Below are 27,745 nucleotides of genomic sequence, written 5' to 3'. Positions count from 1 at the left end.
AAATGAAACATAATTATAAATTTCAAAATCAAACCAATTGAAATTATAAAAACTAAAATAATACAAAAGTGAAAGGATAGCGACTACCGATATAATTTGTCTAATTTTAAATTATTTCATTGTGTTTTAAATGTAATTATCCCAGGATACAACTCAATATTACGAAAAAGTACTGTATCTTGTCTGAACACTACATCTAAGGGTTGGCTTGAAAAGTAGGTTGGCTTTTTGACTTTTTTAGCTATTTTAGCTTGGGCTAAAAAGCTTGATTTGGGAAAGACTTTTTGACTTTTTGACTTTTTTGATGAGAGAAAAGTGTAATGATTATGGGTTCGATGTGATATTTTGTTTGTTGTGGCTAAAATAGCCTATTTTGTCTTTTGTGGCTAAAAAAGTCAAAAAAGCCCACAAAACCACTTCCCAAACAGTGCCTAAATTATGTAAGCACCAAATACAAGACCAACCACATATAATCCCAATACTGAAATGGCCCCGTTTGTTTTCAGAAGTAGAATGAAGGGGATTGTTAGTGAGGAGATTGTTAGTGAGGAGATTGTGTTTTCAGAAGTAGCATGGAAGGGATTCATAGTGAGGGGATTAATAGTGAGGGGATTGTTAGTGGGGGGATTGATAGTGAGAGGATTAAGTAAAATTGTGTTTGTTTTGATAATAGTTGTTAGTTTAGAAATTGTTACATTATTTTTATATAAACTAATAAAACAAATAAAAAATATAAAAAAATTAAAAATTAATATTTTAAAAAAACTCCCAATATATAAAAAATAAAAAAAATAACAAAATTTCTAATCCCCTCACTATTTTTCTAATACCATCTCTACCTCCTTCATCTCAATCTCCCTCCCAACCTCCATCTATATCACCTCCTCCATCCTACTCCTCTCTCCAACTTTACAAACAAACACAATACTAAATAACCTCACATCCATCCTAATCTCCTCCCATCTATTTAATCTCAAAACAAACTGGGACAAATAGGCCAGAGTTGAAGGGGTACCAACTCCCCAAAACCAAAATACAATTCAAGGTCTTGACGACTTTTAAACAGTTATTCTATGGTCCCAGAAAGCGATCTAAGCAAAAAAATAAATAAATAAATAAAAAGAAATATCAAATCTATGATTGGGATTTGTAGTTAGTGTTGTGACCTCATACCTTAAGTAAATCTAAACCATTTATATTATTTAGATTTTTATGTCTAGAATTGTAGTATTGCTCATTTCTTGAATGGAATTCATGTAACTTCGTTTGATTGGAGGAGGGATTTTGGAGGGAGAAAAAAAGAAAAAAAAAAAGAAAAAAAAAAAGAAAAAGTTAGGTGAGGAGTTCCATGTAATGTAAATCCCACCTGCAATAGCATGTGAAGTGGCACCATATCAAGTGCTTTCCTATCCACTCACTTCTAACAATATCGCTGCTGCTGCTTTCTCATCATCTCTTTCTCTTTCCCTTTCCCTTTCACGGTCCAATCCAACCACACATGATCCAACTAAAAACTATTGCTCTAAAAGTATAGATGTGGAAATGCATCGCTCTTTCTTTGTCTCCAATAATTTTTTTATTAGCAATCGAAGTATATTTTATTACTCATAATAATATACTTTACAACAGATAGCTTTATCTCCAATAAATTGCCCCCTTACCTTCTTTCTTTATCCTCACCATAACACTCTCCCTCTCTCTCTCTCTCTCAAAAACCCCATGGCAGTCTTTCTCAAAGTTCTAGTCCTTGCTTGAGGGAGGTGAATACACAGCCCATCTCTCTCTCTCTCTCTCTCTCTCTCATGAACACACAATCCCACATAACAGACACAAGTACATGTATTAGGCTAATAGGGCTGTCTTTCTCAAACTTTAGACCTTATTATCATACCTAATCATAAAAGGACTCCCTCTCACTCTCTCTCTCTCTCTCTCTCTAAACACATTCACAAGATAGAAAAGAAATTGACATATGGAAAATTAGTACATCTCAAGTCTTTGATATTTCTTGCACAAAAATGGAGAGTGTGGAACTATTTCAAGAAACTGTACCCTGATCCTTTGTTACACCAGTCTTTCTCAATCTCTAATCCCACTAACTTCAAAAACTAGGGTTAGTACACTCACAAAGGCATATAAATGTATCCCTCCAACAGTAATGGCAACAATAACAACTCCATCTCTTACTCTCTTTTTGACATCAACCCCAATTCCAAACAAGAAGACCATCCCTCTTCTTTGTTTCACTTGCCTTCTCCATACATACACTACGAAGACGACGTAGTTCTCCTCCAAAACCTCCATGACCTTCTGCTTCAGCAGCAGCAGCTGCCGCCGACAACCAACGTTGATGTCGATGACAATAATACTGCTGCTAAAGTAGAAGCCATGACTACTACTAACATGGCAGAATCAAGCAAGCAATGTCACAGTGTGCTCCCGAGGAAGAGAACTTCCAAGAAAGATCGCCACAGCAAGATCAACACCGCCCAAGGCCCAAGAGACCGCAGAATGAGACTGTCCCTTGAAGTTGCCCGCGATTTCTTCAATCTGCAAGACATGCTGGGCTTCGACAAGGCTAGTAAGACCGTCGAATGGTTGCTGACTAAATCAAAAGCCGCGATCAAAGAGCTCACCAGAAGCCTTCCTCACCACGTGAAACACAGCTGCAGTGTTGGTGGTGGTGCAAACAGTGCATCTTCTACTTCCGAGTGTGAAGTTGTGTCAGGAATGGATGAATCCGCTGGCATCGATGGAAACCAGCCAGTGAGGACGGGTAAGGCGAAACCCTCATCGGCATCTTTAGCCGCAAAAGAGAAGAAAGCAAAAGCATTGCGTAAGTCTGCATTTAACCCACTTGCAAAAGAATCGAGGGAAAAGGCGAGAGCGAGAGCACGAGAGAGGACAAGAGACAAGCGAAGATTCGGTGAATCAGAACAACCTTTGGAAGCCATGAATCATGACATGAACCGATTAGGGTCTTGGAGTCCCTTTGAAAATGGTGAAGAATCGGGCATCAATCCCCACCTTGATGTGCTTGCTGATGTTCATGAAGAGCTGAGCTCATCTATGATCTTCAACTATGATCCCCACAACAGTGGAATCAATTCTCAAGAGGTAAGTAAGATCTAAAACTTTACTGATTTTTCACATACCCACAAAAAAAGGACATCAATAATGTAATAACACACGATCCGGTTATGTATCGTGGGCATCAATCAAGAGGTATAATGTGCAACAAATAATTAATACCTGACTCAAATATATAATTGTTTGCAGCAGCAACAGTTCACAGGCTTTCAAGTTTACGGCAAGCCATGGGAGGCCTACATGTACAACAATATAAACCTATGCTAACTAGATTTTCACTTGTATTGTATCTTCTTTAATAGGTTGCTTTGAGTGAATTTCCATGATCTATTTGGAAAATGTAACATAGATATGTATCTATTGGTTAATTTGCATGTTCTATTGTGAACTAGTTTGTCAATGATTGTTATGTAACTTTTATTAATGGAAACTTCTATTTTTCTTGTTATGGAATCACTAATTTATGTACTTGTGAACCCTCTATGCCTATGATTTAAATGATAATACAGATGTACTTAGTCCAAACAAAAGTGGATAAACATAGTACTGCAATTATACAGTATATAGTTCCAATTGTAACAGTCATAGGTCCTATAATTGTCCATGCTTTTGAGATGAATTTATCCTAAAACTGGTTGATATTTCAAACTATTAGTTATCTAGTCAAATTAATGATACATTTGAAAGAGCCAATTTAAACAATAATGGCCTAGAATTTCAGGGTCTTGAATGGAGATTAATGGTTGTATTCCATTTCATAAAGTCAAAACTTGATCTTTGCTTCAAAACGCTATCATCGATGACTAACCGAGTAATTAATCTAGAGTGTATGCTATTTAATTTTAAACATGTCCTAAACTGAGAGTGAGATCGATGTGCTATGCTTCATTTTAACAAAGGATTAGCTTTAGGGTTTTTATCAATATTTAGAAAATAATATTTTCCCTTTTTTCTAATTGTCTAAACAGTCTAGGCAATTCGGTTATTCAGTACTATCACTTATGATGAGCCTGGGATGATTAAACAGGCAGTGGAGAGTCATTTCAAGTTCCTTTTCACTGAAGATTGGAAGAATAGACCAAAGCTGTCAGGTTTTTTCGACTCAATTAGTTCAGTTGACTCATCTGAGGTGTTAGAGGCAGAATTTCTGGAGGATGAAATTTGGGAAGCTCTTAAAGATTGTGAGGGAAATAAAGCCCCGGGGCCGGATGGTTTCAACTTGAAATGTATTCAAAAGTGCTGGGCCATCATGAAAGGTGAGTTTGTGCAGTTGATGAATGAGTTCCACTCTAATGGAAAGTTAGTCCAAGGAATAAATAGTTCATTTATTACCTTAATTCCCAAGAAAGAAAATCCTGTGGGGTTGGGGGATTACAGGCCAATTAGCTTGATTACCTCCGTATACAAAATCATAGCTAAAGTCTTATCAAGAAGGCTGAGGAAAGTGCTGCCTAACATCATTAGTGAAGTTCAAACTGCATTCTTGGGTGGAAGGCACATTATAGATGGGGTGTTAATTGCCAATGAAGTGGTGGACTGGTGGAAAAGGTCAAAGAAAAAAGGTCTCATCCTAAAGCTGGATTTTGAAAAGGCGTATGATTCCGTAAATTGGGAGTTCTTGTACTCAATGATGAAAAACTTCGGTTTTGGAGAGAAATGGGTGGGGTGGATGAAGACCTGCATATCCACAGCTCGAGTTTCAGTACTTGTAAATGGCTCACCAACTTCTGAGTTTTCTCCCATGAAAGGGCTTAGGCAAGGAGATCCGCTCTCTCCTCTTCTCTTTAATATTGTAGCGGAGGGTCTGAACATTCTATTGGAAAGAGCTAAGGAAGTGGGACTGATTAGAGGAGTATCCGTAGGATCATCTGAATTGATAATTACACATCTACAGTTTGCCGATGATACCATTATTTTTTGTGAAGCGGAGTGGGAGGAAGTTGTAGCCGTGAAAAGAATTCTAAGGTGCTTTGAGTTGATGTCTGGACTCAAAATCAATTTTCACAAAAGTAAGGTTTGTGGTGTAGGTGTGCAGGAGGATATTGTTCAGGTCTTTGCAAACAAACTAAACTGTCTCAGTCAAAAGTTGCCAATGAGTTACCTGGGGCTACCATTAGGTGCAAACCCAAGGAGAAAGGCTTCTTGGAAACCTGTGATAGACAAGTTTAAGAGGAAGCTAGCTGCTTGGAAAAGAAGGTATTTATCCTTTGCGGGCAGAGTAACACTTATCAAGTCCGTCCTGTCAAGTTTGCCAGTTTATTTCTTATCAATTTTTAAGCTCCCAGTGGGCATTGCAAAAGCCCTTCACAGAATTCAAGCCAATTTTCTTTGGGGAGGATCTGAAATCAGGAAGAAAGTACACCTAATTAACTGGAAGGAGATATGCCTAAGCAAAATTAAAGGTGGGCTAGGTGTGAGAAATCTTAGCCAGGTAAATGAATGCCTGCTAGTTAAATGGTGGTGGAGGTATGGCAAGGAGGAGTCAGCGTTGTGGAAACAAGTGATTTGTAGTAAGTATGGAGGTTTAGGTGGTGGTTGGTGCCCATTTCTTTCTAGTTCAGTGTGGCTATCACATACGTGGAAAGATATATTGTCAGTGGCTGTTGTTAACACTGCCCTGCGTGATTTCTTTTTGCGAAACTACAGGCTAGTTGTTGGAAATGGTAGAAGGTTGCATTTCTGGACTGACAGGTGGTGCCACAACCAAAATCTGAGTGTGTCTTTTCCCAGATTATTCACACTATCAGTTGACAAAGATGGAAAGCTGTTTGATTTTTTTCATCGAAGAGTGGCAGATCCCGACTGGAATCTGGTTTTCAGAAGACCTCTTTTAGCATGGGAAGAGGAGGAAGTGCAAAAACTTAATGATCTTCTGCAGAGTGCGCCTAGGCTCAATGAAGGGGTGGTAGACTCTTGTGCTTGGCTAGGTCATCCGTCTGAAGAGTTCACTGTGGCATCAATTTGGAAGTGGATGGAAGCAAGTCAAGGGGAGGATTGCACAGTCACTAGGTGCATTTGGAATAATATAGCCCCACCCAAAGTTCAATTCTTGAGTTGGTTAGCGTGGAAAGGAAGGATAAAATGCTCTGAATTCTTGCAAAGAATAGGAGTGTTGAGCCCAAATGCCTCGGCTGTCTGTGTGTTCTGCAGATCTGGGGTGGAGTCCGTAAACCATGTTTTTCTGCACTGCCCTATCATTTGGAAAGTGTGGGCCATGTTAGTGAATTGGTGGAATTATAAGTGGGTTATCCCTGGATCAGTGGAGGGATTACTCCTGTCGTGGTCAGGCATAAAAGTGAAGAAGAAGTTGCAAGCAGTTTGGAAGATTATACCTCTAACAGTCATGTGGTCTGTGTGGAAAAGCAGAAACGAATGTTTATTTAATAAGGCACAACCGGATTGGAAGGCATTGGTAGAACTGATAAAGGCTAGAGTCGCGTTGTGGGTTTCTACATCATTAAAGGGGTTTAATTATTCGGTGCAAGATGTTATCTTTAACTTGAGGCAAGTGTGTCACTGTGTGTAATTAAGTACTGAATTGCTTCTGGTTTTGTGGTTGGTTAGTTGGTCTGTTCTGAAGTCTGTGTTGAGTTTGTCTTAAATTGGTTCAGTTGGCTATGGAGTGTACTTTCAAGGCTCATAGCCAGAGGAGTGTCCATCTGCATCTCTGCTCTTATTCAAAGCAAGGTGTCTGGTTTGTTTGTTTGGGCTGTTGCTAGGCAATGTAGCTTAAGGCAAATCTGCTCCATCTGTATGCTCCAGCAGTGGTGACTTCTGCAGTTCTGTTGCAAGCTTGCAGGTTGCTGTTTTGTTCTGGTTTGGACTGTTTTTGGTCTGGTTAGCTCTCTCTGCTCTGGGCTGTTATGCATTTCTGTGGTCTGCTATGGGGGGTCTGAATTCTGGCTGGTCCTTTGACCTTGTGTGGGTTTTGGTAGAGTTTCTCAATACTGGTTCAGTGGCATGGAGATGCAAGGTTATCTGTTGCTGGTTTGCTTGATGCACTAGCCTATATCTGTGGTGCTGCAGTGCATCTCTGTGGGTGCTGGGTCTGCTAGATGATTGCTGTGCAAAGGATGAGTCTGGGTTGGTTTGCTTTTGGTTTTTTGTTCAGTATAGTGCAGTGTTAGCCCCTTGCTTTGTTGTTTGTTTTTGTTATAGTGCAGTGTAGTGCAGTGTTCTTGTTATCTGCTGCAGTTTTGCCCCTTGCTTTGTTGTTTGTTTTTCCTTTTTCTTTTTTGTTGGTCTCTCACCAACTGGAGGTTTGAGCTTATTTTAGCTCTTAGCTCCTCTTTATTGATGTTTCCCATTGTACCTTGTACGTGCTTCATCAATAAAGTTTTCTTTGCCGATCAAAAAAAAAATTTATATGGAATGTTTCATTTGATATGAAACATATAGTAAAAAAGGTAGTTCCTTCGTTGCCCCTTTGCCCTTTTCCTTTTGTCTACCGATAGTGTTGAAAAAAATAAACTTGTATGTTCACTATCAGAGAGTTATGTTTTTCTTCCATCCATTTGGTGGGTGTTAATTTTGTAGAAATCTTCTACTTAAATATTGTATGACTTGACTATTGTAGAAATGTATTGGATGATGACACTTCATAGATTAAGATTTGTCTTTGTTGATGTATCTTTTTTATTGAATCTGCATCTCATCTGTATGATTGATCCATAGTTTCATTGTTTAGTTAAAGTTTGAGACAGCTCATAAAAAATTTAAAAAAACAGAAAAGAAAAAGAAAAACGAATTAGGTGCTGTGAAAAGTGCCACGGCATAACAGTAAACACTATATCATTTGGGTTGGGAAGATGCAATATTGAGTGATAACTCATCTCTTCTTCTGCTCTACTACATTTGAGATCCACCGAAGTTCTAAAACATTATGATGAAGCTTCTTCGCATGTATTGTTGAAGATATGATATTAATAGCCCTAGCTACATTTAAGTCATACTAAACTCTAAAAAAAAAAAGAAAAAATTGGCCTCCTATTGAATAAGATCTGTGTGATCTTATCTTCCTGAATAGCATCTTTAAGGGTTAGCAATTTTTTTTGATTCTAGACTAAATGCTATGCATTTAAGAACAAACCTAGTCGTAATTTATGATGAAAATTCACGTAAGCAAGGCATTGTTCCATCAGCTGCTATTCTAATTCTGGCATGGAGATTTTTTTTTTTTAAGTGAACGGTGTTTAGAATCTGTTTATTAGACAAGTTGTGTTGCAACCTCAAACTAGCAATTGTTTTTATTGAAGAAGATTGGAGATGTGTTTGTTGCTAATTCTTCTTACAAAGTAAAGAATGCCTTGCTTTCCTCAGATTCTGGAAATGCAAATTAAGCATATCATAAGTTTCTCAAGATAATTAATGTCACATGGAGACCAAATTTCATAATTTCATGATTCATGTTTGTTTGAAGTGCCATAGCTAAAATAGACCATGTAATGAAAATAACCTTTCACTTTGATCTTATTTACATAGGCAAAACTAAACTTGACTTCACAAATCCAATTGTTGCTAAGCTCAAGCAAATTCAGTTACTAACTTGTGGCAACCTTGTGGATTAAAGTGATTTGCAAATCAAACATCAGCAAAGAGAAATCCGTGATAAAAAAATTTTGAGTGTTCAAGGAATGATCACGCCTACAACCAATGACTTTTCAAATTCAAATATAAAAAACACTTGGCAATCACAAATATTTTGATGGCATTAACTTGTTACAAAGAGTAATGATTATGATTATGTTTGCGAGATTAAAGATGGGCAATAAAATTGCTCATTTCATTTGTCACTAAAAGAGAGAGGTGCAAAGATTTTGACATGAGTGACTGAACTTCTTGGAGTGAAAGTTTTATAATTTGTTCCATATATTACATACAAACATTTTTTTTCTTGGCAAGAATACTAGCCGTCGCAATATCCTTTATGATTTTACTTTTTCTTATTTATTTTTGTTTGAAAGAGCTCCCTTTTTCATCATTGAAATAGATGTGGGATAAAAAGGAGAAAGATCAACTAAAGTGCTTTGGATGCCTATAATGATGCGTAAAGTGCGGGATTTTTCACCACTAGCTAAGTAGGAGAATTGAGAAAATGTGATTGATCTTCTAATTAGAAGACCTTGTTTGGTTATCGTCGAGCTACTAATTACTTATCATGCTTCTATTATTAGTTAGACGAGTTTGTTAGAGTTGTTAGTTACACACACACACACACATATATATATATATGACAAACTCTACTATACCACATTGACAATTGAATCTAATTAAATCTGTTACAAGAATTAGGCTAATGCATAACAACTCCACCAAACACTTGATACTAATGCATATTTGATCACTATTGATCATTGGCATATACTGAAGCAATTGTTGATGATGTTATGTATGCTGATGCAACTAACTCCACTACTGAGACTACTTCTAATGTTGAAGCAGTTGTTGCTATTGAGGTTGCGTTTTTTTTTTTTTTTTTTTAATCGGCAAAAAGAAAGCTTTATTGATGAAAAACATACAAAGTATGATAAAATACATCAATAAAGTGGAGCTTGGAGCTAGCTCAAGCTCCAAGCTCCTAGTTGGTGAGAAACCAACAAGCAGAGCAAAAGCAAAGACAACTACTTGAAATTACCAACTAGCTTCGTCCCATACAACAAACAGCATAGCAGACCAACTTAACAGCTCAGCAAACCTTTAACAACCAGCTTCTTCCCATACAACAAACAGCATTAAAAAACCACCATAGACAATGCTGAGGTTGCATTGACCACAACTAATGATTAATATTCTTATCATCCCCTCTCAAGCTAATAGGTGAGGGTAACACCATTAGCTTGTCCCTTAGATACTGAAATATGTATATGACTAAAGGCTGTGACAGAGCCAGAAAATTAAATTAGAGGAAGCAATTAATGATTACTGTTGAGACTACTAAGCCAACTGTCAACTGAACCAATACAGCCACAGTTGCAGAAGCACACCCATTCAGCTCATTTCACACTTCAGCCACAAGCCACGCCACCTTTCAGCCACAGTTATCAAAATAGTTATGCAGTCCACATGTGGCAGTTGTAACTAGCTTGTAATATGCAAATTCTGTTAGGTTGTTAGAGATTCTAGAATATTCTGCATTGATCTCTATATATAGATAAGTTGTAAGTATGAAATGTAGTTTTTCAATAAATGAAATATCTCTGTTTGTTCATAATTTTCTTCATGGTATCAGAGCACCAATCTCTTGCGAGTTGATCCTCATTTGTGTTCAATCTTGATTCATCTTCTTGTTTCAGTTAATTCAATGTCTTCAAATTCGATTCCTTCTAATCTTACACTTCTCATTTCCAATCTGTCTTCGTTTATCACTGTTAAGCTTGATGCCTCAAATTTTCTGATTTGGAAGAATCAAACTCAGAATATTTTGAAAGCTACTGATTTACTTGGCATTGTTGATGGTACTTCACCTTGTCCATCCGTTACAATCAAAGATGATTCTGGATCCGAGGTTGATAATCCTGCCTATTCTCAATGGAAACTTGTAGATGCACATCTTCTTAGTTGCATCACTGCAACTTTATCACCTGCACTCTATTCTACAGTTCTTCATCTTCACAGTTGTTCTGAGGTTTGGAGTGCTTTACACAAGAGGTTTACTGCACTTTCTCGATCTCATGTGCATCAACTCAAGAACAAACTTAACAGTGTTACCAAGAAAACTGAGTCTATGGAGGCATATCTCACAAAAATCAAAGAGTTAGTCAGTCAGTTAGCTCTTGCCTCTGCATTCATTGATGATGAAGATCTCGTGCTTCTGATTTTGAATGGACTTCCTGACGAATATGATGCATTTAAGACGACGATTAGAGCTCGTTCCGAATCCATTTCAGTTGATGAACTGAGTTCTCTGCTTATCTCTGAAGCCATACATATTGAGTCTAAACATCACAAAGATCCTACTGAACCTACTGTGGCCTTCTCTTCTGTTCGAGGTTCTTTGAATTATACCTATCGAGGTTCTAGATCTCGAGGAAGATACTCTAGAGTCGGACGAGGAGGCCGTTCATATGACTCAACTGGATCTCCAAATAGTCATTCACAGAATCAACATTCTGGTTCTTTCTATTCTTCTAGTCATCCTAAGAATTATGTTAGCCGTGGTTCATTTCGAGGACGAGGTCGATCTGCGTCTTCTCTGATCTGTCAAATTTGTGGAGGACATGGTCATGCTGCTTTAGATTGCTGGTATAGACTGGATCCACAATTTCAGTCTACCACACAGAACAAATTTCAGTCTAGCACTTCTCCACAGAACAATTCACAGGTTTTTGTTGCTTCTTCTCATCCAGCTTCTTCTACTTCAGCCCCTTGGTATCTCGACTCTGCAGCTACTGAGCATATCACACCTGATTTGAATAATCTCACTTCTTCTCATCCTTATCACGGATCTGATCAAATAACAGTCGGTGATGGTAATACTCTTCCTATTCATCACACTGGTAATGGCTTACTTCCTACACCTCATTTCTCCTTCCGATTGAAAAATGTTTTACATACTCCTTCTATCTCCTCTAATCTTGTTTCTGTTCACAAATTAGCCAAAGATAATAACTGTTCTATTACCTTTGATGATTCTACATTTGTGATTCAGGACAAGGTTTCGAAGCAAGTTCTTCATCAAGGTTCTAATATCAATGGCCTATACCATTTTAATCCATCTCTTTCTGCTGCTGCCATCTCACCACCTATGTTGCATGCTCATCTCAGTTCTTCTCATGCTACTGTACCAGTTTCTACTTCTGTTTGGCATAATAGATTAGGCCATCCATCTGTAATAAAGTTGAATCATCTCTTGCCTTACTTGTCTTGTTCTAAGTCTGATCATCAGTCTACTACTTTTGATTGTACTGACTGTTGTCTAGCTAAGAGTCATAAGCTACCTTTTCATCTGTCCAATTCTACTGTAAATGCACCACTTTCCCTCATCCATAGTGATGTTTGGGGCCCATTTGCTTCTAGTTCTGGTTACAAGTATTATGTTTTGTTTGTTGATGATTTTAGTCGATTTACTTGGCTTTATCCTTTGGCTTATAAGAGTGAAGTTTGTGCTAAATTCATGGAGTTTAAGGCTTATGTTGAAAATCAGTTTGCCACTCCTTTACATATTTTACGAACTGATGGAGGCTCGGAATATTTTACGTCCAAAATGAACACTTATTTAACTACTCATGGAATTATTCATCAGCATTCTTGTCCTTATACTCCTTCTCAGAATGGTATTGCTGAGAGAAAGCACCGCCATATCACTGAGACTGCTACAGCTCTTCTCCATCATTCTTCTGTTCCTTTGCACTACTGGTTTGATGCCATAGCTATTGCTACTTTTCTTATTAACCGACTTCCATCCTCCAAACTTGCTCACAAGTCTCCTTTTGAAGTTCTTTTTAAATTCATACCAGATTTTTCCTATTTTAAAACTTTTGGCTGCCAATGCTTTCCTTGGCTCAAACCTTATCAGTCTACTAAACTTCAACCCAAATCTATGGCCCGTGTCTTTCTTGGCTATCATCCTTTTGCTAAGGGCTACCGGTGTCTTGATCCTAAATCCGGCAAAGTTTATCTTTCTCGACATGTTGTTTTTCATGAGAATATTTTTCCCTTTGCTTCCTCCTCTTCACCTGCTCCTTCTCTTCCTCATTTACATTCTTTTTTCTGGCCTTCCTCCTATTCTTCTTCTTCCATTTCTTCAGTGCAGCCTCAGGTCCATGTTCCACATTCTCCTTCTCAGCTCCAACAGTCATCCTCTGCTTCACCAAATCAGCAGATTCAGCAGATTCCAAATCTGCCAGCTCCGAATCAGCCATCTGTCCACACTCAATCAATTCCAAATCTGCCAGCTCCGAATCAGCCATCTGTCCACCCTCAACCACCTGCACAGACTCCGAATTTCTCTCCACATGTCCATACTCAGTCTCACCATCAGTTTCAGCAGCCACAGACACAGCCACATGCCCAGACCCAGTATCAGTCTTCCTCTCAGTCACAGCACCAACAAAGAAGCCTTACTTTCACCCATCTGGCATAAGGCTATGCTTGACGAGTTTCACGCCTTGCAAAAACAAAACACTTGGTCCTTAGTGTCTCTTCCACCTACTAAACATGCTATTGGGTGTAAATGGGTCTTCAAGGTGAAACGAAACTCCGATGGCTCGATTGCCCGATATAAAGCTCGTTTAGTAGCCAAAGGGTACTTACAACAAGAAGGGCTTGATTTTCATGAAACCTTTAGCCCCGTTGCTAAGCAACCTACTATTCGAATTTTGCTTTGCCTTGCTCTTTCTCATAACTGGCCTCTTAAACAGTTGGATATTTCCAATGCCTTCCTTCATGGCATTCTTGATGAAGAAGTTTTTATGCTTCAACCTCCCGGGTTTATAGATGCTTCATACCCCTCTCATGTTTGCAAACTTCACAAAGCACTATATGGTCTTAAACAAGCTCCCCGGGCCTGGTATTCCACCTTTTCTACCTTCTTACTTTCCCAAGGGTTTGTAAATAGTAAATGTGATTCCTCCCTCTTCATTCACAGAACTTCTGCCTCAGTTACTTACTTACTCATCTATGTTGATGACATCTTACTTACTGGAAATAATTCTGTCCATATTCAGCAACTGATCACTCATATGCATAATGCCTTTTCTATGAAGGAATTAGGGACCATTTCCTATTTTCTTGGCATCTCTGTTCAGTCTACCAATACCGGATATTTTCTGTCTCAGCAAAAATATGCCAAGGACATTCTCTTGAAAGCCGGTCTTTCTGCTTGTAAACCTTGTTCGTCTCCTATCTCTGTCAAGCCCAATACTCCTCCAAATGCTTCTCTTCCATTTGATAATCCTGCTCTTTATCGGAGTCTTGTTGGAGCCTTACAATATCTTACCATCACTCGACCTGATCTCTCTTTGGCTGTTAATCAAGCATGTCAGCACATGCATGCTCCTACAGTGGGTCACTTTGCTGCCGTTAAAAGGATTCTGAGATTTGTGCAGGGTACTCTCCCTCATGGGTTGCACTACACCCCTAGTTCTTTTGATCTTCATGGCTTTTCCGATGCCAATTGGGCTGGTGATATTCATGATAGAAAATCTATCTCAGGTTATTGTGTGTTCTTGGGAGATAATCTAGTGTCTTGGTCTGCCAAGAAACAGGCCACTGTATCCCGCTCATCAACTGAGGCAGAGTATCGTGCTTTAGCACATACAGCGGCTGAGCTTAGTTGGATTATAATGTTGCTCACTGAAATGGGTATCTCTTCTCCAACCATACCTGTGCTTTGGTGTGATAATCTGTCTGCCATGGCTTTGGCTTCCAATCCTGTATTTCATTCTCGCTCGAAGCATATCGAAATCGATTGTCATTTTGTGCGAGATAAAATTTTGGCTAAGCAGTTTGTTGTCCAATACATTCCTACTGTTGATCAACTAGCTGATTTGTTTACCAAGCCCTTGTCTGTTTCAAGATTTCAGTATCTCAAGGACAAGCTAATGGTCTTTGAGCAGCCCATCAGCTTGCAGGGGACTGTTGAGACTACTAAGCCAACTGTCAACTGAACCAATACAGCCACAGTTGCAGAAGCACACCCATTCAGCTCATTTCACACTTCAGCCACAAGCCACGCCACCTTTCAGCCACAGTTATCAAAATAGTTATGCAGTCCACATGTGGCAGTTGTAACTAGCTTGTAATATGCAAATTCTGTTAGGTTGTTAGAGATTCTAGAATATTCTGCATTGATCTCTATATATAGATAAGTTGTAAGTATGAAATGTAGTTTTTCAATAAATGAAATATCTCTGTTTGTTCATAATTTTCTTCAATTACAACTTCAATTTTTTTCCCGTAACTAACAATAATAAGATAATAATAATTTTTAAATTGATATTAAGCATAAAAACTTAATATTTGCTAGTTGATTAATAGAAGGAATGTAGACGAGAACAAATTTTTAGCAAAAACCCTCTCCTTAACAAAATGATGATCCACTTCAATAAGCTTTGAACGAGTATGAAAAACTAAATTGGATGGAAAGGATATGGCAAAAAATTGTCACATCACACTAAAGGATAGGAATAGAGGAATGAGTGATGCCGCGATAAATAATACTCCAAAAAAATTCAGGATGATGACTTTCAAAGGACGACCAAGGATCAAAAAGTAGCTTCTGCAATAGTGTGAGTCAAGGACCCACATTCTGCTTTAGTAGAGGATCTTAAGATTGTGGCTTGCTTTTTTGTAGACCAAGAGAGCAAATTGGAACCAAGAAAGATATACAATAACTAGAGATTGACCTTCTATCTTTATAATCACCTGCCTAATTGGTGTCTAAAAAGACAATCAAATCAAAGAAACTAAATAGGATTGAATGAAAGGCCATTAGATAACATTCCTTTGACATATCTAGGAAGCCTTTTAGCAGAGAAAAAATGACCAATTGTAGGAGCATGTATGTGCTAACAAGCTTAAATAGTATAAAGTCCCCAACAAGATGTTTATAAAAGGAGGGCTATAGAAAAAAAGGAAGAGAATCATTTGGATTGACAAAGGAGTTTGCTGAAATACGAGTATAATAGAGTTTGCAATTTGTCATCATGCTTCGACAAGAAAAGAGCCTTGGCCTTGAGACTACACAGATATTTCCAGGAAATAAGAAATATCCGCAAGTTTTTTCATTGAAAATGTTGAAGGAAAATTCTGAAACAAAGCATGGATGTGCTGCTCATCATTTCCAATGATAAGAATGTCATCAAGATAGATCAAAAGAATGGTTATACATAACGGTTTCAATTTGTTAGTTGATTAAATAATATTCTTAAACAATTGGGCGGTATTTACATAATATATAACACTAATTTGCATAATATTTTTCATATATAAATAACACAAACTAATGTTACTTAACATTTTTCATATATATAACTACTACTTTGCAACAAATTTCTCATCTTAAATCTCACTCATACTCATTTTTACTTTGATGTTTCATTAAAAGTTTAAAAAAATATATGTATTAACTATAGTAAAGCGGAGTGGTTTCAAAGGCGGACTATAAAGTTTAATCCGCGGTTAGCAGATGGATCGGTGTGGATTGAATGGTATTTTGCACAACCCTAATCACTATGGCTATTTTTGAATGCTTGAGAAATGAAAAATAAAAAATGAAGAGAAAGTCAAATACCAAGCTCAAGGTACTTGTCAAGAGAAATGAAAAAAAAAGTAGAATACGAAGCTCTAGGTATTTGTTTAAGATCATAAAGGGCTTTTGAAGTTTGCAAACATGAGTAGGGTTAGCAGAGTTAGTAAATTCAGGCTGTTGAAGTATGTAAACTTCTTCTAGCTTACCATGAAAGAAAGAAATGTCAAATTGTTTTAAAGGCCAATGAAAATATAAGGCTACACAAAGAAACTTAGCAATTTAATTAAAAATCAATACCCTCTTCTTAAAGAAAATCAATGCCTTTCTCTTGGCGACCAACCTATCCTTATGTCGAGTTATCGTTCCATATCAATTCCTCGTCAACCTAAATACCCACTTAGCATTTTTTGGTGAAATGTAGAGGAACCGATGACCAAGTGCCTTGCTTGCATAGCTTGAAATTCATTCATTGTGACAACATCCTAAACAGGGAATTGGAGAGCTTCCTTGAAATTCAATGGCTAAATTTCTACAGAAATAGAGTTGGAAGAAGCTTTTATGGAAGTCAAGAAAATAGGATAAGAAAATTGGCGAAGGAAGTAACATATGAGAGAGGAACTAAATAGAGATTAACTAAATGGGAACAGGATTAGGAATAAAAATTGGTGAAGGAAGTAAAGAACTCCATGGAAGAAAGCAGAAGAAGAGAGAGGGAACATCAAAAAGAGAAGCAAAAAAGGGGAGAGGACTGGAAGAAAGGATTCAATTGTGGAATAGATGAAGAGGCTATAGCAATAGAGGTGGTGGAAAAAGGAAAAAACAATCTCAATGCATGTATAAGTAAACTTTACAAGTTTTAGGATCTAAGCACCTATACCTTTGGACAGAAGAATGGCATCCAACAAAGAAACAATGAAATGATTTAAGTTGAACTTATTTGAAGTGTTATCTACCTGATGGATACAATTAGTTTTTTTATTTGGGTGTTGCTGGTGTTGTAGATTGTTGATTGTTGCCTGAAGTTTATTTGTTTGGTCATGAGCTACATCTATGTGGTTTGGGTAACAACTGGGAGCTTCAGAATTAGTGTTTAACTCTACAATTTTGTCTATGGGCTTAGTGTTTGGGATTTACTACATCTTGTCTATTGTTGTGCTGAATCGGTATGCATTTCGGGTGTCTATTTGGTTTTTGTCTTCTTCCTATGGTTGTTGGTTGTTTGAGTTTATGCTACTACGAGTGAGAGATTAATGTATAGGTGGTATAGGTGGTAAAGGTGATGCATGATCTTAGGACATAACTTTTGATGGCACCTTGTGAATTAAAGGTTTTTCTTTATCATGAATTGAAGGATGTAAGTTTTGATGTAAGTTTTGTTGTTTTTTATCATAATAAATTGGTGTTTGTTTGTCATAGGTTAATGTATCGGTGTTAAAGATATTCCTTTGTCATAGTCTAGTTGTTATCCTAGGATGTAACTTTTGATGTATTAGTTTGAAGAGTTTTTTCACTATAATTTTTTTTTTCACTATAGTATCTTGTGTGTGTGATAGCTAATTACTTTACGGATCCATGCTCCTTCTCAATGCATGCTTAAACTTTTAATCATTCACATCATTATCAAATACCAAGTATTCAATCAATCTTATTCGAATTAAGAGTAGTTTTAAATCCTATAATAACTCATCGCAAGAAAAGAAACAGATTGTTTAATAGATAGATAGTTTCACTTTAACACCATTTGCATATCTTTATCTTTACTTTAGTTGTCTAATGCGACGGTTTTTATTTATTTATTTTTGTTATCTTTACTTTAATTGTCTGATGAGACGGTTTTTATTTATTTATTTTTGGTTAATGTAAATTATGTTTCATAATAATATTTTCGCTTATTCCCTTTCCATGTATGGTTAAGTTTATTGTATACTCTATCCTAAAGTTTCTTGTACAACACTTTTTTCCTAAGCTATAAATAGTCTCACTTTGTACAAATTGTAAAGATTATATGCTGCAGAAATTTTCCACTATTGTCTTTTATGCAATTCTCTCTTTTGGGTTCATTCTAACAAACTAGTAACTAGTAGTATATCGGTATTATGCATAGGATAAACATACACATATATATTGAATCCAAAAAAAAAAAAAAAAAAAAAACACATACACACACATATATATATATTTAAAAATTATAAAAATATATTATTTTAGCTTATATAGAATTTATATATGAACTATTACATTTCATAAAATCTAATTTTAATTTTATAATTATGTGAATTCAGTGATAAAAAATGTATAGACTATAATCAAAACCCCCCAAAAAACATGCAATGACCATTTATAGTTGCATTTTTTAATTGTGTTTGAGATTAACGTAATCTGTAATTCAACATGATTTTTTTACCAAATTCATGTCATCTAAAAGGACAAAAAGAAAAAAGAAAAATAACGAAGATATTAGGTTTAAGTGGCGTCATGACTTTTATTTTAAGGCCATGTTTGGTTTGGTTTTCAAAACTTTATTTTTTTAAAAAAAACTCTGAAAAACTAAAAACAAATTTGGTAAAAGAAAAAAAAACACTTTATCATTTTTATATAGTTTTATTTTTTGGGAGGCCATAAATAATTTTTAAAATTTTAAAAATATTTTTTTGATATTTATTTTTATCAAATTAGTTTTCTTTTTTTCAAAACAAAATTCCGATTTTTTTTTCTTAAAAAACAAGCCAAACAAAGCCTAAATTTTTAAATTTAGTTAAAAATATGACGTTAGCCTTGACTGTTAACTCTTTTTTCTTTTTTTTTTAATGGGAAAGAATGCAACTTTAGTGCATTGCTTAAGGCCATGTTTGGTTTGGTTTTCAAAACTTTATTTTTAAAAAAAAAAACTCTGAAAAACTAAAAACAAATTTGGTAAAAGAAAAAAAAACACTTTATCATTTTTATATAGTTTTATTTTTTGGGAGGCCATAAATAATTTTAAAAAATTTAAAAATATTTTTTTGATACTTATTTTTATCAAATTAGTTTTCTTTTTTTCAAAACAAAATTCCGATTTTTTTTCCTTAAAAAACAAGCCAAACAAAGCCTAAATTTTTAAATTTAGTAAAAAATATGACGTTAATCTTGGCTGTTAACTCTTTTTTCTTTTTTTTTTTAATGGGAAAGAATGCAACTTTAGTGCATTGCAATCCCTTTAATAAAATATATCAATAAAATATATAGAAGTACAAGATAGATCCTAGAAGGGATAAACAAATCATCCACATAAGGAGGATACAAGTCTTTACATGAAGAGAAATACAAATATCTACAAAAGGATGAGCCTTCCACATAGAGAGATATTATTATAACACAAAAATAAAAACACATAAAAACACATAAAAATCAAAACAATCACCACCAAACAAATATTATCAATTACTTTCATGATCCCTTCATCGTTGCAACCGCTAACTATGGTACCTTAATCCCCACCTCTATGTTACAAAATAAAATATTCTAGATTTGAACTGGTGCCTGATGTATAAAAGCGTGTTTATCACCGTCAGATCTCGATCATAAATCAAATACAAGTCTAGATCTAAAAGTTGCCGATAATGAAGACAAGAGAAACGGTGGCAGTTTGTATGGTGATGAATAAAAAATTAAGAAAAAAAGGAGAAACTGCTGAAAAAGAAACGAGCGGGATACAGAGACTAAAAGCTTCATAATCTCCCCCTAACGCTGTGTTTGGTTGGGGGATTTGGGAAGGGAAATGGAAAGGGAAATGGAAATGAAAGGAAAAGGAGAAAGAATTAATAGAATTTCAAATCCCAACTATGTTTGGTTGTGTTGGTTATAAAATAAAATTGATGTCCTAAAAGATCTCTTATTTCTTTATTTATTTCTCACCCCCTTTCTTTTCCTATATATTTTTTATTATAACCAAACATAAATAGGATTACATTTCTCATTCCTTTTCTAAATCCCACCCCAAAAACCCCAACCAAACACAGCATAAAGGGCAAAGAAAGAGAAAGAGGGACTAGAGTTTCTAGGCCACCAAGATTATGAATTGAGTTTAACCGGGACCTTGTTACATGAATTAAAAAAAAAAAAAAAACCCTATTCATCCCTAAATTAAACATATCTAAGAAAATATTAGCATGCCTTGATCTTATGGCTCTGTTTTATAAAATCAAGTCCATGAAAAATAAAATTGCATTATCTAAGTTGAGTAAGCCATTTGACTATGCTTAGGCCCATAGTTATTTAACTTTTTGTTAAATTAATTAAGGGCAAAATTCACTTTTATGTCTGGTTATTTTGTCTCAGAGCACTTTACCCCCCTTATAGTTCAAATATAGGCAAGGAATCTCCTTATAGTTTTGGACTAAACTGCAAAGTTAACTCTATTATAAATAACAACAAAATTACCTAAATACCTCCATGGTATATTCTCTTTCTCTCTTCCTTAATATATATAATTTCTATCTTAATAACATTTTTAACAAATAAAATCATAATAAACTAAATACCCTAATTTATTATCATAAAATTACCTTAATCTAATTTTTATTTTTTAACTAAATTTCTTATTTAATAACATTTTAAAATAAGCATATATATAATTAATTAAATCATAAATTAAACTAAATACCATAATTTATTACCAAAAAATACTTTATTTAATAACATTTTTATTTAAACATACGAATATATATATATATATATATATCTATTTAACAAATTAAATCTTAAATTAAACTAAACACCCTAATTATAAAAATTAACTTATTTAATAACATTTTAAATTAAACATATAATTATATATTTAACAACTTAAATCATAAATTAACCTAAATACCTTAATTTATTACCATAAAACTAAATCTTAAAATTACCTTAAGCTAGTTTTTAATTTTAATATATATATATATATATATATTAAATTAAACCATAAATTAACTTAATTACTCTAATTTATTACCATAAAATTACCTTAATCTACACTCCTGAGATTTGAGAAATTAAATTACCTTAAATTAAATTAAATTATGTTTTGAGTAAATTACAAATACACTCTAAGATTTGCTTAAAATACGAATTTCCTTATAGTTTAGAAAATTACAAATACCACACTGTCAGAATTTTTTATTTAATAAAATTAATTAAAAAAGTGAAATTTCTAATTGTTCACCTATACAATAATAAAATTATATGAATTATTAATTGAAATAGAATTTTAACATTATCAAAAACTGTTAATTAACTTGCTGATTTATTAATAAAAAGGCCTATATGTTATGAAATTAGAAACCTTAGGGGGCATAATGTAATTTCTAAAACTATAGAGAGTAATTTGTCATTTAAGTAAATCTCAGGGGATGTGTTTGTAATTTACCCTCTTTTTTTTATTTATAAAAGATGAGAATTAGAGTTAGGGTTTGGTTATGATTAATATTTAATTTGGAGAATAAGATGAATATGATGGTATCATTGATGTTTGATTCAATTTTTTTTTTTTTGGTAGTAAACTGGATGCATTAATAAAGGAAGTTACACAAGTCTAGTATAGCAAACATCCAAGCATTATCAAATAATTGAGTACAAACAAGACGGGGACGGTTGACAAAAATTTGAAAATTTTCAACTGTAGTCCCTATGTTTGCAAGCAAATCTGCACAAGCATTGGCTTCTTGAATAGATATGGTTAATTGTCGGTGCTCCGAGGCAGTTTAGAAGGTACCTATAATCATTAATGATGTACGGGGAGCAAATATTCCGCGAAGCCCGTACTCCTTTCGTCTAAGTTCCTTATCTATCCGATCGACCTGCGAGCACAACGGCGGTGAGCTACCCGGCAGTGTGTAGCCGGAAAACCCCTCCGACGGTCAAGTTAGCGCACATACTCAGGGAGAGAGAGAGGAAGAGAGATAAATCACAAAGAGTGTTTCTCACCAAATGATGTTCCATCCTCAGCATGGGAGGCGCAATCATGCTTATATACTTTCTGCGCTCAACTCTGCACCCATTAGTCTTTTTAGACGTGGAGCTGCTCTCCCATCTGTCAGCACAAATCCAGCGAACACCACCTAGCCAAACCGCCAGACAACATTAGCGGGAACTTGACAGCCCGGCGGCATCACCCCGGCCTCCTTCGACCGAGCTACTTAACGAGTCCAACAGTGCCACTCGCCGAGCTCCATCACAACCGAGCTCAGTAGCATTCCAGTACGGTCGAGCTCCAGACAAGCTAGGCTGGTCCGTGAGAGACCTTTCTGCCGAGCTACATACGCGAACAATAAGCCTGGGTTGACAGACGATCATCTCGGGCCAATGGAGAGATGCTGCCATTACCACGGCCTAAAGCCAGATTATGAAATCTCCCTCACAAATGAGATTATTAAGCTGATGTGAGTCCATGGTGCCACTTGCCAAGAGTTGTTTGAGTAAAGATTGCATCTGTTTCAATCTCTAAGTTAGAAAGATTCTTATCCAGAGCTAATTTAAGCCCATCCCTCAGAGCCTAGATTTCAACAGCATCACTTGAAGTAACACCTGCAAAAGCCCATAACCCAATGACCTAGATGGTCCCTGATAAGGCCTCCTGCAGAAGTTTTGTCTAAGTTTTCTTTTGAAGCATCATCCGTATTGAGCTTGAACCAACCCTCATTAGGTGGACTCCAACTAATAGACACAGATCACTAGACTTTTTGAAGGCGAGAATTGGAGAGATGCTGCCATTCCAATGCCAGAGTGATGGATACAAAGGGTTTGAAAGATACATTGGAATTGAAAACTAGAGAGTTTCGATTTTTCCAGATGAGCCAACAAGAGATAGAAAAAATGATAGACCACAAGGCTGAGGAAGGATGGATGAGGGAGGTTTGACAATTGAATTTAATCTAGTCAGTGAGATTGTAGTTAAAAGAATGACAGGTATCAAGAGAGATACCAATAGAATTCCAAAAAGCTTGAGCTCTTGGGCAATCAGCATAAATGGGGAATTTAGTTAAATTCTTACACAAGGACAGATATTATCTTCCCTAATTTTGCGATGAACCAGAAAGGTTTTGGTGCTAATCTTGTGTTGAAGTGTCAACCAGAGGAAGAATTTGACTCTAGGGATTGCTTTGACTTTCGAAACACAATTCCAATCATCCAAGGAAGGTGAAATGGGGAAGGATTTTAAGAAAAAATAACCAGACTACTAGAAAACCTGTCATTACTTGACTTGATCCAAATGACCCGATCATTGGTTGGGTTGAACCATTGGAGAGTAATCCCTTAAAGTATAATTAAGGCATCAGGGGAAAGAGTAAAAGAAAGGCAATCAAAGTTCCATGAGCTATGAGCCCAGCAGTCTTTGACAATGTAGGAGTGTTCGTGATGGGCTAAGGGTCTAACTACAAGGTTCCGGAGTGGTCCAAGACCTGTCCAGTTATCAAACCAAAAAGAGGGGTCCTCTTCATTCCTAACTGATATTTTTGACCCTTTATCAAAAAAGTCTTTCCTTTTCTCTAAACTTCTCCAACAAGTTGAAGGTTTATTGGTACGGCCGTTAGAGTATTTAGCAAGTAATACTTTGACCCAAAGGGTTTTATTTTTAGTGGCCAGTCTCCAATCGAGCTTTGCCATCGCAACTCTGTTGATAAGGCTAGCTTGACGAATACCAAGACCACCATGTCTCTTAGGTTTAGTAACTGACTTCCAACTAAGAAGATGGATTTTTTTGTTTTTCCTACGCTGACCCCCACAGAAAGTTCTTATTTAGTCTGTCCATGGCATTAGTAACAAATTGGGAAAGGAAGTTACACTACATCACATGGGCAGGGATTGCACTATTAACAGCTTTGATAAGGATGATACAACCTACAGAGGACAATAGTTTTGTTTTCCATCCTGTGAGTTTCGAATTGAGTTTTTTAATGAGGAAATTAAAGAAGCTCGTAGTAGGACTTTCATGGAAGATAGAACAGCCAAAATGTTTCCCTAAAGAGGAAGCTTTGGGAATCTTGAGGGTTTTAGAAAGGTAAATTTGATTCTCCAAGGATACATTGCTAGAGAAGATGCCTTTAGACTTGGAGTAGCTTATTTTTTGGCTCGACAAGAGACAGGAATCATGGGAGGATACTGTAAATGGTACGACAGATCCCCTTCAAAAACAAAATTTGTGTGGGCTTTCAAGGCCCAGAACTCTTCTTCAAGTTTGAGGATATTGTTAAGATTGGTGATAAGATCGTTTTCAAAATTGAAAAGAAAAGTTGAAGGGCCGTTATCTAAAGCTCTTTGAATACCATGGATACAGGGCATCAATTCTTTTCTTTTTGAAAAAGATGTTGCCGAAATGTTCTTTATTTCGAATGGAGACTTTTTCAACAAAAGTTGTGACGCAGTCCAGATAGGGAATGGTAGGATCACTCCAACTGGCCTAAATAATAAGGAAAATTGAGGGATCTGAAAACCACATGGTTTCAAAGCAAAAGGGGTGATTGGACTGACCAGAAGGGCTAGGTGATGTGTTTAACAGAATGGGGCAATGGTTAGAATAGAGGTGGAAAGGTGGAAAATGTAGGATTCAGGGTAGAGATTGTGCCAATTAGCATTACTTCAACACCTATCAATTCTTTCCTCAATGAGGTTGCCATTACTTCTTAGATTTGTCCGTGTAAATTGAGGCCCTGAGAAGCCAAGATTAATCATCCCACACTGATCAACACAGTTTTTGAAAGTCTGGGCTCTGTATAAATTGATCTCTTTTCCCTCAAATTTATCTTCTCCAGAGAGAACTTCATTGAAGTCACCAATCATAAGCCATGGTCCATTATGGACTTCAGAAATATTTTTCAAATTTTCCCACAAAATATTTCTTCGAGAGAAATGAGGACTAACATAAAAAAAAATTTTAAAAAAAAGAATTGTGAGAGGGGACCTGAATCCAAGCATGGTCTTCCTGCAAAGATTTGGCGAGGATGTTGCAATGAATCTCAGAGTTATTCCACAACAACCAAATGCTACCAACGAAACCAACATGTTCAGAGACATGCACAGAAGAGAATCCAATGATGGAGATGAGGGCTTTACCTCTATCCTCTCCCCACCTAATGTCCGTAATCATAAGAAGGTAGGGATGGTGTTCATTTAGCAGTTCACGTAGATGTCTGCAAAAATGTGGGTTTGTCGTGCCTCGACAATTCACAAAAGTACTTTCATTTGAGGGTTACGCTGAGGGAACAGAGGGATCACCTCCTATTGGAGTATGCCAACTTTCTCTATTGTCCCAACATTAGGAAAGTGCGTGTAGAGCTCCCCAAGTAATGAAAGTTCAGGTAAGGGGGGTCTGGCACGAGGAGAAAGGTCTCATTCATCAAATTTTTGACAAAACTGGAGCAGTTCAGAAGGAAACTGACAGTTGGGGTCAGAATTTGGTTGAGTTTGATGGTTTAGGTTAGGATGTCCGAGAGGTAAGTATATAGTGAGGTCAGAAAGTGGACCATCATAGTTGGTTGGTGAGGGAGTGGGTAAGGGGCTGGGATAAAAATGGAGACGTTCATCCAAATATTCATGATTCTTGTGTCGTACCAGCCCAAGATATGGGTTGGGTCACTCCAAATTAGAGGGATTAGTTCGCCTCTTACTCGGTGAATGTTGTTCGAGGTCTCTATGAACCACTCTGCTCAATCTTTGTTCTCTAGGTTGTGAACTCTAAAAGGGATGGATGGGGTTGGAAAGGGTTAAATGTGGTGGGCTAGTAAAGGATTTATGGATCTCCAAAATGAAAAGCAGTTTGAAATTGTGTAAGGCATGTTTGATGGTAGTGACAGTGTTAGAGTGAGATGGAATAATAAGTGTAGGAAGGGGGATGAAGAAAGATAAGAGAGGGGCAGGGAACAAGGTTTCAAAATAAGGGCAGAGCTATCAAGACTAGGTGCTAGTTGTTGAGGTTTTGAAGAGGGGGAGTTGATGGAAGGGATGAGGGAAGGCTTTCTTTCTAAGGTCGTACAAGAGGCAGAGGGGGTGGTAACAGGCATAGCATGGTTAGGGTTTTTTGCAGGCTGACTTTATGTAACAACACCAAGTGGTAGATTAGGGCTAGGCTCAAGACTTGATGCCACAACAATAGAGTTGGCAAGGATATAGAAAGGGTTGGAATCAGCAATATCAGCTTAATACGACTCCACATCAGTAGAGTTGGGGTTAAGGCTAGAAGAAGCTACTTTGGAGTTAGAGATTGCATGAGTTTGATTTATTGCTTTATGAAACTAGGAAAGTTTAGGGTTTGGCACTAAGTAAGATTTTTCCGGTGGATCATGCTTTGCCGGTGTTGATTTACTGTGTCTAGGACCTACTTTCTTATTTATGAGCATCCATGGACCAAATGCATCCTCTTTGGCCGATGTCAAAGATCCTAAAACTTACTGAGTTAAAGTGCTCAAGGGGACAAACGTTTTGCAATCCCCTTTCCTGTGGTCAACTCTCCCACATTCAAAGAAAATAGTTATTACACCTTCATACGAAACTTTTTGAATTATAGACCCAATCATAACTCTAGATAGTAATGGCTTATCTAGGTCAATCTAGACATAGAGACGTGAAAACTTTCCTTTATCACCTCTCAGAGTGAACATCTATCTTTAATAGATTGCCCAACAAAGACCCAATTCGTTAGAGGATGGCACGATTGAAAATTTCAATAGGTAAGCCCTTAAGGCGAGCCCAAACTACTATGGTGAAACACGTAGCAGTCGAGGTTTGAAATTCAAGTTCCCAACATCTAACCGTAAGGTAGTTTGGACCAATGAACCAAGGACCTTCGTTGAGGACTTTGATAAGATCTGTTTCTTCCATCACCTTTACAAGGACAAACTGATCTCCAAGCTCAATACCTTGGATGGTTCTAACAGGTTTCCATATGCTATTTAATCTGGAGAGTAAGAAAATCAAACCCACTTTTCGGCCTGTCAACTTGACTAAAAGAGATTCGCACCAAGGAGTTCTTAAAATAATTCGGTTCATCCTCCGATAAATCAACTCTCGGAATAGGTTCTTCATTATCATTTACCATTGCATGCCGATTAATGGTAATGGGTTCAAAAGAATACCCCCAAAAGAGGGGTGGCAAGTGCATCCTTCAAGGAAGCTGGTGGGTTAGGCTTACTAGAAGTTGGGGTAGGGTTAATCTTTCTCTGGTGGCGTGCTAGTTAGTCTTCTTCCTCATTCGTTTGTTCTTGATCTTCTTCAATTGGTTTCACCGATCGGCTTCCAGTTGATGTAGTTCGATCTTCTTCTCCGTGCGACCTTTTTGATCCACTCTCCACTCTTCGACAACTCATTTTTGAGAAGCAATGATTCAATTTTTGACTTTAACTTAGGACTTTTGAATTGCCCACTCTCAATTTGAGAGTATATGACACACCTTTCGTTATGGTTAACGAAAAAACTAACTGTAACACTTTAATCTAAAACCATAAAAGAGATATT

General features: G+C 36.5%; 1 protein-coding gene and 1 long non-coding RNA gene across 4 annotated transcripts in view; one reads left to right on the top strand and one right to left on the bottom strand.

The window, feature by feature from the left end:
* Positions 1-27,745, bottom strand: part of LOC114309206 (uncharacterized) — a 62,713-nt gene that overhangs the window by 9,768 nt on the left and 25,200 nt on the right. The window lies entirely within an intron of this gene.
* Positions 1,438-3,546, top strand: LOC114309205 (uncharacterized). Of its 2 annotated transcripts, none has more exons than XM_028254903.2 (2): positions 1,438-3,117; positions 3,280-3,546. In XM_028254903.2, the coding sequence occupies exons 1-2, from the start codon at positions 2,140-2,142 to the stop codon at positions 3,355-3,357; spliced, it is 1,056 nt and encodes a 351-aa protein (XP_028110704.2). In that variant the 5' UTR covers positions 1,438-2,139; the 3' UTR covers positions 3,358-3,546. The 2 variants fall into 2 exon arrangements, with proteins under 2 accessions (XP_028110704.2, XP_028110705.2); XM_028254904.2 differs by having other exon boundaries at positions 1,679-3,117; positions 3,283-3,546.

Source organism: Camellia sinensis, chromosome 15 (genome assembly GCF_055761805.1).
Source record: "Camellia sinensis isolate YWXY chromosome 15, ASM5576180v1, whole genome shotgun sequence".
NCBI classification, from domain to species: Eukaryota; Viridiplantae; Streptophyta; class Magnoliopsida; order Ericales; family Theaceae; genus Camellia; species Camellia sinensis.
The sequence above is the reverse complement of the archived record's forward strand: the minus strand, read 5'-3'. Positions and strand labels throughout refer to the sequence as shown.

Bases quoted from the DNA above. Each gene is read 5' to 3' on its own strand.
- LOC114309205 (XM_028254903.2), top strand. From the start codon at position 2,140: ATGTATCCCTCCAACAGTAATGGCAACAATAACAACTCCATCTCTTAC. The intron at 3,118-3,279 runs GTAAGTAAGATC...AATTGTTTGCAG, and splicing joins GTGGAATCAATTCTCAAGAG to CAGCAACAGTTCACAGGCTT.